This window comes from Periplaneta americana, chromosome 16 (genome assembly GCF_040183065.1).
Source record: "Periplaneta americana isolate PAMFEO1 chromosome 16, P.americana_PAMFEO1_priV1, whole genome shotgun sequence".
NCBI lineage: Eukaryota > Metazoa > Arthropoda > Insecta > Blattodea > Blattidae > Periplaneta > Periplaneta americana.
The window spans coordinates 23,783,545-23,803,031 of NC_091132.1; the positions used below are offsets into that span (position 1 = coordinate 23,783,545).

The 19,487-nt window shown below is 34.0% G+C and overlaps 1 protein-coding gene across 7 annotated transcripts in view; it reads right to left on the minus strand.

The window, feature by feature from the left end:
- Nucleotides 1-19,487, minus strand: part of fry (Protein furry) — a 719,047-nt gene that overhangs the window by 651,139 nt on the left and 48,421 nt on the right. For 5 of the 7 annotated variants that reach the window (XM_069813811.1, XM_069813807.1, XM_069813808.1 and 2 more), the window contains 6 exons: nucleotides 18,750-18,978; nucleotides 16,689-16,900; nucleotides 14,394-14,700; nucleotides 13,643-13,832; nucleotides 11,485-11,661; nucleotides 856-984 (listed from right to left, as the gene is read on the minus strand). In XM_069813811.1, coding sequence (XP_069669912.1) covers nucleotides 856-984; nucleotides 11,485-11,661; nucleotides 13,643-13,832; nucleotides 14,394-14,700; nucleotides 16,689-16,900; nucleotides 18,750-18,978 — 1,244 coding nt within the window. The remainder of the gene's footprint in view (nucleotides 1-855; nucleotides 985-11,484; nucleotides 11,662-13,642; nucleotides 13,833-14,393; nucleotides 14,701-16,688; nucleotides 16,901-18,749; nucleotides 18,979-19,487) is intronic. The other 2 variants (XM_069813810.1, XM_069813813.1) reach the window with 1 other exon arrangement.

Consider the following 19,487-nt stretch of genomic DNA (forward strand, 5'->3'; position numbering starts at 1 on the left):
TAAACTCTACTACTCCACAAAAGTTATTGCATCCCTGATGCAAGTAACATTAAGGAAGCCGTGAAAAAATCAACAAGATTCCAGATGCCGATGTTATTACTGCAATATGTTATATAAATAATATTGTTAAAATATTAAAATGAAAAATAAATCATTACATAACCTTGCCGTTTGTTTTAAATTCGCATTTATAGACTGGGGGAAAAAAAAAAAGACAGATGTATATCACAGCCTGCTAGAGTATAGTAAACACAGAAAACATTTTATAGCAACAATTTGAAGATAGATATTTTTGTTTTTAAAAGTTGCCGTCATTGAACAGAAACCAAGATGGAGATTTAATTGCAACTAATTAGAAATTCGTCTTTCAGGTATGTAATAAACGATCTTCGCACAAAATAATGTACGATACATGAGCGGTATGTTTGTTTTCATGTTCTCGGAAATTAAAAAAGCTCAACTACGTTTCGCTTTTTCAATCTTTTCCTCGAACATGAAAACGTCAACATACCGCTCTTGTAACTCATATTACTATTGTTAGCCATTGTAGGTGTCTGAAACCGCACCATGACTTTACTGACACAGTGTACATTTCAGACATTATTCACACATTCAGTCAATCCTTTCTTTTATGGTAATATATACAAACAGATTTCTAGCAAATTCAGACTGCATATGTACATACAGACATGCACATATACATACTCATATATATATTTACAGTACAAAAGAAACGGTAATAGCTGTAGGTACATATATATATATGCTAAAAAATAATGTCTCCTGAAGAGATATCAAGCAGATCCAAAATTGAAATTGACCTAAGGAAGAATCCAGGTTGCAAGATAACCTCACCTGCTGCGCTTGTGCCGATTCTTGGACTGAGGCACAGCTATGCGACCTAAAGACTGAGTGTGGAGTAGCAGATTCTCAATGGAATCGCTCAGTACATTCAGCTTCATTGGTGAGCCAGAATCCTGCACACTTTAAATCAGAACATGGCCAGAAGTGAAGAGTGAGATGAAGCCTGCTTAGAGTAAGCCATGTCTGGATGTACACACAGTGCCACAAGATGGCGGAGTAAACTAAAAGCAATGACGCACTGAGGAGAGGACAGACTGACAAAGACAGTGCTGTGATGTAAACATACACTAGCAACAGTTTCGTCAGTGGTTGGAAGCACGATCTTCCGAAGAAGACATTCCCTTGCCCCACTATTCAGATTGGCTGATGACACAAACACCAGAATTGCAAATACCAAACAGTCAACTCTTGTGCCTCTTTATCCAAACACAAACCAAGAAAGCAACGGAAAGCAAAACATATAAAAACAGTGATACTTCACTCAGACAGAGCGTAACTTAAGTTTTTTTGTTTATTTTTAAATGTGGAAAGTGTACAAATCTGTGTATTTAATATTTCAATTAGGTCCAATTACTGTTAAACATTTGTCTTTGGTGTACTGTGTTATATAGTATTTCATGTTTCTTAGACAATTAAGCACACCTGCTTAATATTTCCTACATTCGAACAATATACACAAAGTTAGTGTCTACATTTTCATGTATACAGTTCAAAACTTAAAATGTTAGTCGGATGGTAGAAGATTTGAAGAAGAGTTGCTCAAAATTCCACATTTATAAACAAGTTTCACTCTTTTTATAACCTAACCCACAAAATTACATTAATAAAGTGGCAAAATAAACAAACATCAGTTATTTTTCACTGTAAGTTCACTTTAATTAAACACAAAATACGTACATTCAAGGAAAGAAATGACATTTTAAATTGAAATGATCATCATCATCTTGATAAAAAGTAATGCAGTACAACAAACAGAAAAACAAAGCAACTGCAACCAAAATAAAAGTTTCCTGATCACAGTACATATTTCATTTTGCACATACTTTTCCGTTCATGTAACGATTTTACTTGGAGAATTTTCTTATTTTTCACCCCTAATCTTGAGTACATCCCACTGTCAGTAGATATTCGAATGATAATGCCATATGTTGGGTTTCAAATTAATCGAAATATAAATTGCTACACTGTATAATATTTAACACACTGCTTCCTACAGATTTGATCAAAACATTCTTATTCATTTAAGAAGAAAATATGAATAAAATTAGTATCTTTTAAGCAAATAAATTACATTATGGTAATTCGGGGGAAGACGCCAGTTGGGGGAAGACCCAATGTTGTTTGTAGTTCTTTTATATGTCAGGAGTTGGCAGTGCGGACCCTCTAGTGTGAAGAGTGTTGACGGGGTGGACACGTAGTGTGTGCATTTGTCCTACTTTATCACCTTTCATTGCTGTTATTTTGGATCTTGTGAGCATATAGCCTGGTGAGTACATACTGTACTTTATAATATTCTGTTGCTTATATTTAAGGTTCAGGACATCTCAGATTTACCAAGAAAAAAGGCTGTTGCTATATTTTGCTTAACAACCGGACATGATTGTCTCGACTCTCATCTACATCGAATTAATATCTACCAGCATCCACAGTGCAGCCTCTGTAGAAATCAGAACTCCATCTTGGATAAAGAACATTTGCTACAATGCCCAGCAATAAGAAAATAGATGCTGATTTACCATCGTAGCTCACCAAATACTTTTGGTACACTCGCAGGAGAATGGAAGAAATCCAAGATCCTTAGCATTGGTCAACAACAATATATATAAGGTTCACAGACTGATATTTTATTTTAAATGGAATATCTGCTATATACGTGAGTTGTACAGTCTGTTATGCACACGAGGCATGTAACTGCAGCACAATCTTGCGGCAGTAGGCAAGTAAGTGTGTGTGGCATCTTCCCCCTTTAACTGGGGGAAGACGCAACATGGTGAAAACATACATTATTTAACTTATAAATTATGTTGTGGAAAGGTTAATATTTGATATTATTTTACATATTCTCTGATAATTTACAAAAGCTATTAATGATTAAACACGTAATTAACATTTCATTTCTATACAAATGATGACTCAAGACTACAAAAGAAAAACAGATCGGGCATCTTGATCAGAATCAAATTTAATTCGAGCTGCTGAAGACATAAAGTATGGACGTTATGGGCTGCAACGAGGATGTATGGAATTCCATACAGAACTCTGAAATGACGGATGGAATCTTCAAACCTTACTAAAAATTCACCAGGTCTTTCTACTAGCAAAGCATGTGGCAGTAGATCTACATCAACAGTTGCTTCCATCAATACAGATAACGGGATTTCAACTCTGAAAACAATCAGCCCTATTCCTCAAGTAAGAAAACCTAAACCTTCTGGGCATAAAAAACAAACAGCGAAAGTCTTAACTACACCACAGAGAAGAGAAACTATGCGGAAAAAGGCCAGAAATAAAAAGAAACCTTCCAACGAGGGAAGAAAAAGAGATGTGTAAGTTCACCTTCTTCCTCTGGTGACGAAATTAGTCACGATGACAGTGACAATAGTTTTGATCAAGATGATGATAATTTTTGTACCGTTTGTAATGGATACTTTTATCCTGAGAAAGGTCCCAAGTGTGACTTGCATTGCATGCAAGAAATGGTTGCACGACGATTGCAGTGGTGATAATTTTCACAGTATGAAATGTAGTGCAGACTCGTACTATCATTCAGAATTGTGTCCTAATTAATTAATTTTTGCAAAATAATCATTAAATGAGTTTATAATTAATTTCATAGATGTTTCTCTATAGTTGTAATAAAATACATATATAATATTCCAATATTTACTTTATGTACGTCATTTACTGTGTTGTTGCATCTTACCCCATACCAAGTGGCGTCTTCCCCATATATACGGGGAAAGATGCCACCCCGACACGGATTCTTTTAACATGAAAAATTGTTACTAATATACGTACTTGGAAAGGAACGAATCATTATACAGAGCCAATTATAATTGAAAAATACGATAAATTTGTTTGTATTGCCTTATTACTTCAGGTTTGAGTTGTATAGCCAAGAAGTACCTTAATTGTGGCGTCTTCCCCTGAATTACCTTAATCTATAAAACATGAACAAGAGCATATATTTTAAATGGTTCGTTATAGACACTGTCTGATTTTGTTTATTACACCACTATGTCACTATTTAGAAGAAAAATTATCTTTGTCATTTTGGGACATGCATCTACTACAAATCTCAAACAACTATTGTTTTGCATGTTTTTATGAAGTTCTATAAATCGTATGGCTACAAAGTATAAATTTAACAAATCAAATATTAATGAAAATTATAAAATGACTCAAAAAATAATATCAGAAAAAGATAGAGAGATGAACTAATGGATACACAGATAAATAGTATGACGAAGTATTTCAGAATCAGGAATATTTATATTTCTATTAAAGTTGCTACCTACAGGCTTTCCAATATCACTATTAAGCAGAAATTTCAATTGGTTATTTAATAATGCTGTATCAATTAAAGGTATATGGTTATACAGAATCGCTTTGATGGGACTGGTGATAGCAAAATGGTATTTAGCAAAATGAATCTGAGGATTTGCCATGGGACTAATGCATATTCACCTCAGATCTGGGGAAATCAATGGAAAAAAACCAAACTACATGTCAGTCCAAGTGGGATTCGAACCCAAACACGCATCCAGGCGCAAATTCCACTCTTTACCCTAGCCCACGCCAGTGGCTGTTAAGCAATAGTAGTTACTATGGTATGTTAAAAAGCAATACAAATCCAAGTACATTACTTTTTCATGCATAAATAAACATTAATCACTACTACTAACTCCAACAATTATTTTATTAAAGAACCCGAATAAAATTGTACTGTTGAAAAAGACACTGCGCATCTACCAAGTTCAATCAAAATTGCTTATATAATATAACGATTTTATGCTTAGAAAGTTTGTGCAGATATAAATTTATACAGAAACACACACAGTGCAAGCACACATGAACATATTTCATTCACTAACCCACTCTCTTTTCCTTTTTTTTTTTCCATTTATAAATCTGCACCAAGTAGATTTCGTTATGTTCTCAAAAACCAATAGGCTCTGATTTACTAACACGATTTTTATATAAGGAAGTCAATTTATTTGATTAGTTACCATTATCCTCGCATTGAAAATGTACTTTCCATTCCATTCACTAATCAGAACATATTAAATGAAGCAGACAGCACCAAAACACACAATACAGTGCAAAAACACGAACTTTGAAAATTAAGACGTTTAAGTGTCAAGATACACAAAACATAAAGAAATTTCTGCAAGTTGCTGGCAAACAAACGATACACAGAGCATGTGCCATAACATAAAACTGAAAAAAAAAAAAAAAAAAAAAAAACCTGTAAAATGTTGTCCATGATGGTATGTATGTTTCTGCAGAATTTATAGAAATTAAATCAGTTGTCATCAGCACTTGCTGAAATGGGTAATGGGTAAGAAGTGTATCACAATATGCACCATCGTGCAGAAGGGAGAGGGAGGAAACATACCCGCCAGCAGCCATGGATGCATACCAGTACAATGTCTTAGATGCTAGCGCAAGGGAGCACTGTGCTGATGACTGCTGAATTAAATGGACAGCTATAGATAGTTCCCCTCTTCCCTAAAAAGTAAAATCATAATTCTTCAAATGACATTTCTCATCTCGGTTGTCTTTCTGTATAGTAAAGTTAAGTACGAAAATATCTCTTCTTATATAAGATCGCTATGAAGGTAAGCAATATTACAATAAAGATGAAATACATTACACAGTATTTGTAGTGTGGTGCTCTGTTAGCTGAAAATGTGGAGCATCAAGTTTTCACATCAGGGATCTGGACTCAAATCTCGTAGTGTTCAACCGGAATTTCTGGTGCACAAATAGTGATACAGCTGATTTTCACAGGGTATTTCTGTTTCCCTTTACCATTTCGTCATATAATAATAATCTCATTATTATAATCCTGATATAACATTCATCTGCTTCCCATGATGCTTATAATAAACAATGAAAGTTTCAATGTTTTAGGCCAAATGATCGCGATTCAAAATCACCTGATGTTGGAAAAGAATCACTGTGTTTGTACATTTTGTTTTTTTATCTCTAACTACATGGTATATATAATTCTGTTTCACATCTAGGTGTTGTGAAAATGGAAAATGCATCTTATGCTACTCAATACCATTATTTAGAAAGAGAAAAAAGGATTTGATTAAATCATCAGCCCTCCAGTGAGGGTGACCACAAGGATCCTGGATACAGAGCAGTTGCTTTTTTAAGTCGACTAATTAAAAAAAAAAAACTAAATTTTGGATTTGGGATTCGCTTGATGCCAAAATGTCATATTGACAAAATTATCTTTCTTGAAAATATAAATGATATTGGATGATATGTAAAGAGTCCCTAAGAATTTTTAATAGGATGTTTTATATTTGAAAGACTTGAAATTTTAATTTCACTAATAGTTGGTAGGTAAACTGTGAAACGAACCTCTCGCTCCAAATAACATATCTTTGATGACCCACTGATTAACAGATATTGATGGCTCAGAACCAGAGTGTTCCAAGTCCATTGTACTACTAGGGTTGGATAAAAAGTAATGGCAACAGTTCGATATTTCTGACATGGCTTTATTCACAGGGGTACAACATTTACGTACTTCTATATAGTAGCCCCCCCCCCTTATTTATTACCTTTTGCCAAATGTTTGGAAGGCATCGTACACCATCAGCGTGTCCATCTTTGTTGATGTTCCATATCGACCGCCCTAAAGCACGGATAAGTTCATCTCTGGTATTGTACCGGGTCCCTCGCAGTCGTTCTTTCACTTTGTTGAAAAGATCGTAATCGCATGGATCATATCGGGTGAGTACGGTGGATGTTCCAGTAGTCCGCGTTTTCCGTCTGCCTTGGAGGTACAGCGTGGTGCAGTATTACCCCATCAATGTCATACGTCACAATGAACATCTCCTTCACAGCACTTTGTGTAGGGTGCACTTTCTTTGGACGAGGAGAACCGGGATGCTTCCATTCATTTGATTGGCGTTTCAAGTTTGATTCATACGAGCGAGTCCAGGTTTCTTCCATAGCGACAATTCGTCCAAGAAAGTCGTCACCTTCCCTTTGGTACAGGTGCAACAAGGCCTTCCCGGAACGCTTTAACCCATCGTGCAACTGTGCGATATGGCAACGCTGCATCGCCACATGCTTCACACAGTCCCTGAAAACATTCTTGTGCACTATGACCTCGTGCCATTTCAATTTTGATCCAGGAACATTGCTCTAGTTTTGTAAGGATGGTCTTAGGGCACTCGCACTATCCCTATGAAAGTGAACGTTCTACACACTGCAGTAGATTGACAGAGTACTGTCGCCGCTGGCTGCACTAACTCATCTAACAGTCCTTGTTCATTTCAGGAGAGCTATTTTAAGCTCCTGACATTCAAAGCTTCATGAAAAAATTTGGAATAGCTTCATAGCAACCTTATTGGGAGGAATATTTACAATTTTGTTCGATTCATATGGAACTGGAACACAATGAAACACAGATTTCTTTCTTATAAAAAGTTGGACTTAGAACAGTCTGCTTCTCAGCCATCAATATGTTATATTTAGAAGAGTGGAAAGGTAGGCATGGTTCATATTTCTTGTTTTTCTTTGTTGACTTCATCCGCTTGTGAGAGGTTTCTCTCAAAGCAGATAATTGGATCTAATACCATGGCCTTATCCTTAACCTGCCAATGGCTATGATGTTCGCGCAATGGTTTATCTAGTAATTATTATACACTCCATAATACAATTCAATGGTGTGAGGTACAAAAGGAGGGTTGTCCAACTAGATTAATTTCTGATCCCACAAATTTAAAATGCTGTTGCTGCCACTAATTCCAGGTTAACATATCAGTATCCTAATATTTATAGTCGAATAATGAAAACAACTACCAATATTAATCAGAAATATGATTAACTTTCATTACTTATTTTCTTACTTATTTATTTCAGTTTACTGACTTTATTTTCCCATTCACATAACTTCATACTTAAGATTCCTGCACCACCTCGAGGTCTTGCATCATAATTTAAAAATTTTCATTCATCTATATTCTCACGATTTTTCTTTTTCATAAGCCTTTGATTAAACTTGGTAGAAACTGAAATCACTGAAGGTCACATATTTCATGTACTATTCATTTTAATTGCAGAGACAATGAAACTTCGCTCAATGATTTAGTCATATTAAATATATAAAGTCACTACTGTTTAAAATAGAAATATTACTACTAATTAATTTCATGCAAGTAGTTAAGATGCTAATTATATACGAAATAGTTATTTCATTATTTACAATTATTTCTTTTGAAAGCCACTACATTCACCGACCAAATGAGTCATGTGATGTAGTATTCTGATTTTATCAACAGTTTCATTGAAAAAATTGGCCATCTTGGATTCTGTTATTTTCTCAAGACAAAATCTAGAATAGTATCACGTAATACACCACTAGCATTCTCTTAAAAAACTCATTTTTCCATGCCAATTCTCAATTATTCTCTCATCTCATTGATACAGAACTACCTCACCATTTTATTGAAAACATCACTTTGTCCAAATAGGCCTACAACATTCAATGGAGGAAATTTGAATTTAAGCTCTTCTCGGAAGTCAAGTTTTCTTATTTGTACAATTCTAATTTTACATTTTTTATGGTCGGATGTACTTTTATACCAAGATTTTACTGTTGGTATGTTTTGTATACATACTAATAAAATGGAATCTTGAAGTGATAAAATGAAAGTAAAAAAAAAAATCTTTAAAATATGTATATTAAAGAACGAAAATTTTATGCTACAAAATTTAATTAACTTCTCCCTTCCTCATACTTCAGTGTAACACACGATTAAAACGAAACAGGAGAAGAGTAAATGGACGAACGTGTACACAGAACAATATTTTTATTGATTATTTAATGATTCTGTATCAAGTGCACAGTTTACAGCACTGGTGGAAATGGTGACAAGATGATAGTATATTGGTGAGACAATCAAGGATTCATTAATATTTGCCTTATAGTTAGGATAAATCTCGGAAAACGTTAAAAAGCTCAATCAGTTAATTTTCCCAAACAGGGTTCAAACCCATACCCATGTGAAGCTTTGAAGCCAAATTCCTTTCCTAGCCCTACACTATGTCAGTGGTTATCAAATTGTTAACAGCATTATGAGTATATCTACTTCGTATGTAGTTGCTCCAAGCAGTTAGCAACTAGAAACAATAGACTGTCCATGATCGACTTTGGACTGTGTCGTATTTCTATCAAGTGCTAGCTCGTTGCGTATTTCACATTGATGCTTGTGAAATGTTCGTTATTGGTTATAATGAAAATGTTAATGGCTAAAATATAATAATTGGAATAATAATATGGGACAAGGAGGAGACGTTTGTAGTGCTATAAATTGTAGCAACAGTAAGAGAAAGAGGCCAGAGTTATCCTTTTTCCGATTTCCGAAAGATTCAGAAAGGTTCCTGGGTTTCCACAAGAATGCTGTGCAGAAACAAAACTCTTAATTTGAAGTTCTTTGTGACTGTTAGAATACATGATATCCTTAAATTTCACAATGACATGTTTCAGTCTAACCGAAAGGACATTAGATACCGGTTAAAGTTCTGTCACTTAGGCTGCTAAATTTCCAGAGAAATAAAGGTTAGGTCTACTTTTTTTTCAGAGGACATATTTTTAATTATAGCTATTAATTTTGTTATTATTTTTATGTGTTATTTTACTAAAGACGTAGAAAAATTAAGTTTGTTTTAATGAAATCTGTTGATCACGTTTTATTTTCAATTCTGGTGGGATTATTATTGCTTAGGCCTACTTTTTTCTTCAAAGGATATGTTTTTAATTATAGCTGTTAATTTTGTTGTTATTTTTATTTGTTGCTTTACTAGAGACGTAGGAAAAGTCTGTTACAATAAAATTTATTGATCACGTTTTATTTCCAATTCTGGTGTGATTATTATTGCTTAACCTCATCCCACTTTGTTAACTACGTAAGCCTACACTACAAGTACCGGTACACGTAAGTTACTCCATTAATTCATATTTCCATTATTATTGTTGTAAAGAGAAATGCAAATTAATATTTATTGGTTTCATAGTTAATTATCGCTATAATCTTGAATGAGTGAAGCAATTATAGTAAATCTCAGTTCGTTTTGCACAAACAAAAATTATGTTAACTTATTTCTTGCAGGTATCTTCGAGTTTATGGTGGAATTTAATATACTTCATTAAAATAATAAATTAACTTTATGCATTTAATATTTCAATAATGGAAGGAAGGCGTTAATTTTTCCAAAAGAACACGACAACGAAAGTATAACATATTTTGTCAGCTGCTAGGAGAGAGATCTGCGATGATGAGGCGATAGTAGTGATCCTAGTGGTGGGCAACTACCCATGTTTGCATTTTTACTACATATTGAGCTTCGCGACTGTATATAGTAGACTGTGCTTATACCATTTATCTGATAATCCGTCCAGAACCTACACAGTGCACAATAGTGGTGGCTCATAAATTCGGACCATGGATACTTCCAGTTATGGAAGACCAAAATGTCAAATGAAACTGTTGAAGTGTTGGAATGACAAATTGTGCACTGAATTTATACAAGTCACAATTCAAACAAGAATTAAACTTGTCAGACAAGTGGAAACAAAATTTAATTTTCAAATTTCAAATTATAACTATTTTTATAAGGAGTGTGGCATTCCAGAGCGCCCATCTAGCACCATAATCAACATTTTACAAGTGGCCAAGAAAATGATGCAGTGTTGTCAAGTTACTATGTTTAGGATCGCATATAAAATGGCGCCAAATATCTTAGACTCAATTTCGATCTCATGACACATGTCTAAGCTTTGTTCTGACAAATAGTTGTACTGAAATACACCCGGCTCGAAGTTCTTTACAATATTTAATTAAGTCAAATTTGTTCTCCATGAGAACTTAAATTTTTAGCTAAAATGAAAATGGAGTTACAAAACTTCTTTACACACTTTATTTTCACAGAAATATATTACCTTCAGTTTCAAACGTATACAAGATGCAGTGCATAAAAATCTGCAATATTCACTTTTACGGTGAAACATGTGAAGCAAAAACAATGAGCCATTATGAGTCACAAAAAAAAACAATAAAGTAATAACAGAAAAATAACATTAAATAAAAAAAAAGACTACTCTCAACTTAGTCCAACACCACAAAGAAAAGTGTGCAAACAATTACACATAAAACAAAGTCTAAATCTGGTTCTAGATTATGGATGTAGCAGGTGAAACAGAAAATAGAAAATTTGAGATGTAAGTTTAATAAGTACAGTATTAATCATAAATTTCATAAAATATTCATAAGTTCTGATTAAATCTAATGCCTTTACAATAATTATTATTTTCAAAAATTTTTGTATTAGAATAAGAAATCATTCAAAACTTCAAACAATACTAATACATACCTGAGACTAAGATCCGGTGACGCACATCTTACAATAGGACTTGGAACAGGAGGAACAACACGGAATGCGAATGTTACATAATTTTTCCATACATGCATGTAAATATCTCTCTCATTTACAGGCTTTTTCACAGTTGTTGAGCCCCGCAATAAGGAAGCTCTATTATCATTCACAGGGCTGTAAGAAAAAATAATATGAAAGTCAAATGTATACGCTAAATACCGAAACGGTGCAAGTATACAATCACACATTATTACTACACCTATTTTAAGCAAATTAGAGTCAAACAAAATTAACAAAAATTCGCAAGCTCTCTGCAAGTAGCATTGCACTGAAGTCTGAAAGTGAGTTCATTATGTCCCATTTACAAATTGGGGGAATGGGTGGCTGCATGAATGAAAGGTTACAGGTGGGGTGGAACAAACCCATGTGTGCTTAGATCACTCATTCGAGCCAAATGTGCTATCTGAGAGAAAAATTTTGCCTGAAGTAATGTCTTTCAGGCACGGGGTTCTTTCATGTGCCACAAATCTATTAATACAGGTCTGCCAGCATTAGCCTACTTGTTTTCCAAAGACGCCAATGCTAAGGATTTTTATCACCCTTAAAAATTTATTATCTTTGGTTAGAGCCCATGAATCTCAGATCCAATGGAATGCATACCAACCACGATGGTAGAAATCATCCACTGAGGTTACTGAAGGTCTTACGGGTAGGCTGTCTTCCAGACTGTTTTTTTTAAGTTAGATATTAAAGTGATATTTTATCATTTTTAAAAATTCTCAGTGAAGTATTTTCAAAATTTGTTCACTATAGCCCCCCCCCACTCTAATTTCCGGCAGCCAATCACGTTGCAGGTCGGCTACATTTAAACGTGTGCATCTTGTGATTCGCTGATGATGACGTTACGCATTTCCTAAGGCTCGATAAATACTTAATATAATCACCCGCCATTTCGGCTCTTTCGTTGGTGTTCGCAGAAAGCACACAAGGACGTTATTTGGTGCTCAATTATTTGCTGAATTACATTGCGTTTGATTTATTATCATAGGAGCTACGACATGATAATGTTTAACGGTGTGGCAAATAGATTCCTCATCTGGTAGCTAGGCAATGATACTATCTACCTAGACTTTATAGAGCCTTCACTTCCTAAGACGTAAGCAAAGAGGAGGAGTCACGCCAGGAATAACAGCGTCGCGACTACAGATTTGTTACATGGTTCATAACCTCTCATTCTGAGCCATATAACATGCATTCATGTCAAAAAATGAAGTTAACTCGTTTTACAACAATACTTTTCTTCTCCTTCTTCCCCTGTTTATGACCCCCAGTTTGTCCAAAAATTCAAACTAACATTTTAATTTTTCATAGGTCCTGCCCCATAAGCATAGTTATGCATGTGCATATCAAAGGACAGTTTGTTGGAGTGGGAAGGATTATTGACTGAACTATAATAATAGCAATGGGACGAAAACATAACATTATATCCCAGATATTATCATGTCAATGCGAGAGAACAGGAGTCATGAGCTAACTTCAGGTGACTCGCACTTATGAATGGAAGTTAGTAGGTCTATAATTTAACAAGAATCTGATGGTGACAAAGCTACGGCAGCAACCTGCTTCCAATATGGCTCATCCATTTGCCGCACAGTACCTGACCTTACCCTTCTCTTTTCAGAAACATTTTAGTATTTCACAATTAAGAGAAATGAACATTTTTCAGAATATTTCAGCCTGAATTGTTTTACTTTCCACAATTTATCTAAGAAAAAATCAAGGAGGAAAATCATTAAAATCAATTTGGAGTTAACCACTATTCTCTGATGGTTCTTCCCAATGGTTTAAATTAATGTACAGCTGCAGTGTCACTACAAAGTCTGGATAATATGAACACAAAAAAATATCCTCTAGTGCTTTGGAAGGACAGCAGCATACAAACAGATGGCATGCTATAAAGCTCTCACTCAGTACTATGAATACTTAACACTGTAATTTCTGCCGAGTAAAAAATGATTTTTTTTTTCAATGCTTTTCCTACATTTCGCATAATGAGAATGTATGGCTACTTTAGTATTTTAACACTACTTTTTTGTCAATTATATTATAGGCCTACTCCGTAGATCTTATTCTTAAAAACAGCGTTCCTACTTACGTGGGGTCAACAACAGTGAAAAGAGAGTTTACTCTTCCATAAACAATTGGCCAGGAATGCATAACAGCTGATGGACAAAGAGTAAGGACACGATCTCTCTCCAGGAAACCAAATAAGCAGGTACTCCAAGGATCTACTCCATTTAGATTTAATGATGAAGAACTCTTCGTGCTGTTTTCATCCTGGAATCCTTAAAAGCATAAAACATAAATCAGAATCTGAATAACCTTACATGAAACCAAAAAATAAATTAATTAATTAATTAATTAATTAATAACAACAACAACAACAACAACAATAATAATAATAATAATAATAATAATAATAATAATAATAATAATAATAATAATAATAACAACTTTCCATAACTTTCAAATCGAAAATAATTGATTTTTTTATTTATAAATCCAATGCAATCTATTCCCTTCCCTAAAAAAACTCGTCTCCACTTCTTGGTTCACTTCAAGCTATTTGTATGAACTTCAGAATGCATTCATACAAACTTAACATTATGTTAACTTAATGGAGAAAGATATTTTCACAATTATGTAATTGTGACTGAAATAGATAGTTGCCAAATCAGCAGCATAGAAATGTAATGCCACGATAACTCATGATGTTCAAAAAATGTAACCATGCACAAGCACACATGCACTTGATACATTCAGGTGGTTGTATTATAAAATGATATAAATTTCTCTTCAATATCATAAACACAGTATTGATTAATACTGCTACAACACAGACTTACCCGCTGTCCAGATACATGAGCTTCGATCTGCAATCCACTGAAGATCTACATTAGAGATAGAAAGTGCTGCAGCCTTTTCTGCAGGTGGCAGCATTCCTAAACATTTTTCCATCACTTGCGGACAGCACCGATCTACCACATCAATCACAGGTTGCTCATCTTCACAGCATCCCAGACTTTTGATCAATGTCTTTACTTCCCTTAGAATATGGACAGACAGTCGGCGTGGATAGAGACGACAGTTACATAACATGACAAGTGCAAAGCCTTCCACAAGGTAGAACACATTTGATACTGGCTCCATTTTCTGTAAAAATAATAATAATAATAATAATAATAATAATAATAATAATAATAATAATAATAATAATAATGTGTTTTAAACACAATATCCAAACACAGATCCCATATGAACACATGAAATGAAATTCCAACAACCAAGAGAAAAAAAAAATTCATTGGTTCTTTATCTTCTCTTCTATTTGGCTTCTCGTTTTCAAAATTTATCCGCATATCATCAGCTAAGTACAAGATCTCATCATAACAATTTACTCATTATACCCTACCACAAGACATCTTTATATTCTTCATCTTATACAGTTTCAGTTGCTAGAAATTGGAACTCGCTTCCGAGTGATGTAAGGGGTTGTTGGACAATAACTTCATTTAGGTCAAAATTACATAAATTCTTACTTAACAGATTAATTGCTTATTAATATTTGTTATTTATAATGAAACTAACATCAGTCCATTCTTATTATTATCATTAATTTCTCTAAATAGATTTACAAAACCTCTACTGGCAATTACATTAATATTAATACATTATAGAAATATATTTTAGATTTATATATATATATATTTTTCTCCCTGTAACATAGTCCTAGTAAGCTTATATTAAATTAATTTTCATCATTTTACTAGCTATCTCAAACCTCAAATTAATTACAATTGATTGAATTAAATTAGCTCATAAATTAAGTTACTACTTTACCTTATAGGTTTATCTAAATTTAAATAAATATGTAGTCTACTACTCGTTAAAACTGAAGAATATTGCTGGAGAACCTTTTAAGTGTAGTGTAAATATTTGTAATTTAAATATGTATTGTACTGATTAAGGCTGGTTGAGTGGAAGAGAAGGCCTTATGGCCTTAACTCTGCCAGCGAAAATAAAACATTATTATTATTATTATTATTATTATTATTATTATTATTATTATTATTATTATTATTGTTATCTTAGAATCTTGAAGTGTTATAGTAACAATGTGATAGTTATTAGTTCTTAATCTTCCACAGTGATTATATTCAAAACTAGATGTTAATTATTCCACCATATGCTGGAACTTAATCTGCATGCAGTTCTGAAAAGTTGGAGATGTTAAGTTTCTGCACACACTGGAAAATGCAAAAGTCTACTTCTGAATATAAGTAATATCGGTACCTAAGTTCCTTAATTACGAAGATCTGCAAATTAACAAATACACAAAATCAAGAGGAATCATCAACAATATTTTTTAATTGTTATGTATCCACAAACATATCTCCCTACACTTATACATATAAAATTCTAGCAAGTCCAACTCTATGCTATTATAGTGAAGCATGGACTCTCAAAAAGTCCGACAACAGAATTGCAGTATTTTCTGAGATGAACAATGCAATATACCAAATTTTATCACAATAAAAATGAGGAAATTTCAGAATAACTAGAGACTGAATCGATATTGGACCACATCACAATTTTTTTTCACTGGTTTATATAACGACGCTGTATCAACTGCTATGGTTACCTAGCGTCTGAATGAGATGAGGGTGATAATGCCAGTGAAATGAGTCCAGGGTCCAGTACCGAAAGTTACCCAGCACTTGCTCTTAACAGAGTGAGAGGAAACCCCTGGAAAAAACCTCCACCAGGTAACTTGTCCAACCAGGATTTGAAAATGGGCCCGCTCATTTCACAGGCAGGCATGTTAACCATTACTCCACAGCAGTGGACCAGACTATCTTAAAATATCATCCTAATGGTTAGAGGTTCTCTAGACAGCCGTCCTGAAAGACCTGGGGCCTAATAATTCATAGAAAAGATTGCGATGATGATGATGATGATGATGATGATGATGATGATGATGATGATGATGATGATGATGATGATGATGATGATGATGATGATGATGATGATGATGGCGGCGATTAGGAGGAGGACGACGACAAATTTACTATACTATAGTTTACTATGTAAGACATGTTAGATATGTATCTTTGTTAGATGGCTCAGTAGAATGAACTCACTTGGACATGTTCAGTCTTCCTTGCAACCTGCATGTCTCTGTTCCCTCCTCGAGCTCCATCAGGTCCGCCTGATGTATCTTTTGAGCCACGCAGCATATTTGGTGTCAGTGCATTCTTCCAACTGGTAAGCAATTGCAAAAGCATACGCAGACCATTATCTACCAACTGTGGGAATGTATCTTGTACATCTCGAGCAAGAAACTGTGTGAATCCTGCAAGCATAGAAATTCAAGGTGAAAAAAAAATGATTCAACTGAATGAATTACACATGATACAAATCACATTTACTTGTACAATATTTCACAATTTCTATATAATGCAGGTCCCTAAAGTTTAGCAACAGGATGATGCCATGATACCATGTGGACCTGAAATCCCTACACGTTTTTTTGTTAATAGAGCTTAATAATCTCAACTGGGACATGCAAATCACAGAAACCAGCAGAAAAGTATATTCTATTATCCATGTGCTAAAAATGATAAATGTTCATCTTCCCTCTTGCTTAAAAAAGTCCCTTGTGCAGATGCTTGTATTTCCCTATTTTGACTATGCTGACATTTTACTGACTGACCTTTCCAGCGACAACATAATGAAACTTCAACGTGCTCATAATTTGTGTGTACGTTTTGTAAACAATGTTCGTAAATATGATCATATTACTTCATTCCTGGAAACAATAGGTTGGCTTGAACTAGATAAGAAAAGAAATTTACATTCAATTCCCGTATTTTCCCTAATCGTTTGTGGATTTTCTCCTAACATATTCACGTCATCCGCACAGACAAGCAGCTGATGTAACCCATTCAATTCCAAACCCTCTCTGTTATCCTAAAGGCATACTCTAGAGCAAAGTTAAAAAGTAAAGGTGATAGTGCATCTCCTTGTTTTAGCCCGCAGTGAATTGGAAAAGCATCTGACAGAAACTGACCTATATGAACTCTGCTGTACATTTCACTGAGACACATTTTAATTAATCGAACTAGTTTCTTCGGAATTCCAAATTCAATAAGAATATCATATAAAACGTCTCTCTTAACTGAGTCATATGCCTTTTTGAAATCTATGAATAACTGATGTACTGTACCCTTATACTCCCATTTTTTCTCCATTATATGTCGAATACAAAATATCTGGTCAATAGTTGATCTATTACGCCTAAAACCACACTGATGATCCCCAATAATTTCATCTACATATGGAGTTAATCTTTTCAAAAGAATATTGGACAAAATTTTGTATGACGTCAACAAAAGTGATATTCCTCGAAAATTACTACAGTTAGTCTTGTCCCCTTTCTTAAAAATAGGTACGATTATGGACTCCTTCCATTGTTCTGGTACAATTTCCTTTTCCAAAATAGCAAGTACAAGCTTATAAATTTCGTTAAATAATGCGCTTCCACCCTCTTATATTAATTCTGCTGGAATTTGATCGATACCTGGAGACTTATAATTTTTCAGATTTTCTATCGCAATTTCGACTTCAGAAAGTGTGGGTTCGGGTATAAATGGCTCAGCAGTTTGTATTTCAATTTCGTCCCGATCATTTCTATTTGGCCTATGTATATTTAGTAGTTGTCCAAAATAGTTTTTCCATCTGTTAAGGATTGAATGAGCGTCTGCAAGCAAGTCACCATTCTCATCCTTGATCACGTTTACCCTTGCCTGATATCCATTCTTGAATTCCTTTATGCCCCTATATAAATCTCTAATGTTTTTATTTTTACTATCTGTTTCTACCTCATTCAGTTTTTCCTTCATGTAATCTCTCTTTTTATTCCTAAGCGTACGATTTGCTTCCCGTCTTTTATTGAAATAATTATCTCTATTCGCCTCAACTAGATCCTGTAAGAATTTCAATTTTGCCTGTTTCCTTCTTTCTACTACCATGCAACAATCTTCATCATATATAAATAAATAAATACTAAATAAATAAATTTTGAATTGCACATAGACATATATATGAATATACAGAAAACAAACACACAAATTTAATACATATTAATTCCCTTCGGTAACTGTGGAAATTGAAGGAATCTCCCATTTTTTACAACTACTTACCATACACAACGTCTTGTCTCCAATCTGGAAAGTCCATTACCAAAGTTTGCAGGCTCTGATATGCTAAACCTCGTAGCTCTTCATCCATATGAACAGTCAGTCGTGCTAAGAGATCAACTAATTCAGCACCAGTCATTCCATCTGGTATAAGACGAGGAACAGCTGCAACGCAGGTTCTGAACAGATCTATACGTGGTTTTCTTTCACCTGTCAACATCTCATCTGGCTCCTACAACAAAACATACAATTGAACGAGATTAAAAATAATTTAAAAAAACAATACTCGGTAATATTTACAACAATTACGAAAATTCAACTTCTTTAACTGTAAGATGTCTATTAGAATAAAAACAATAAACATGAAAATGAGTTCAAATGATCCAAGCATAATCAATTAACTGAATTGTGTGACATCTTCATAAAAAAATAAATGGTAAATATGGAAATACATTTACCGAAATGATACAATATTGATTTGCTTGATCACCACGAAGCATTTATTATTATTTACAAACTCCCCCTCTCCCCCATCAAGAGTAGCCCTTATGAACTCTGTACACTCTAAACAAAATATACGTATTATGTAAATATAAGTAATGAATAATAAAAAAAACAAGAAACAGAAAAGGGCATTAAAAATTATAATTGCATTAATGTGGCACCATTCATGTTAATTAGAATTTGACAGGATTTTTTTTAACATGTCACAATGTTATAATGAAGCTAAAAATGTTAAAA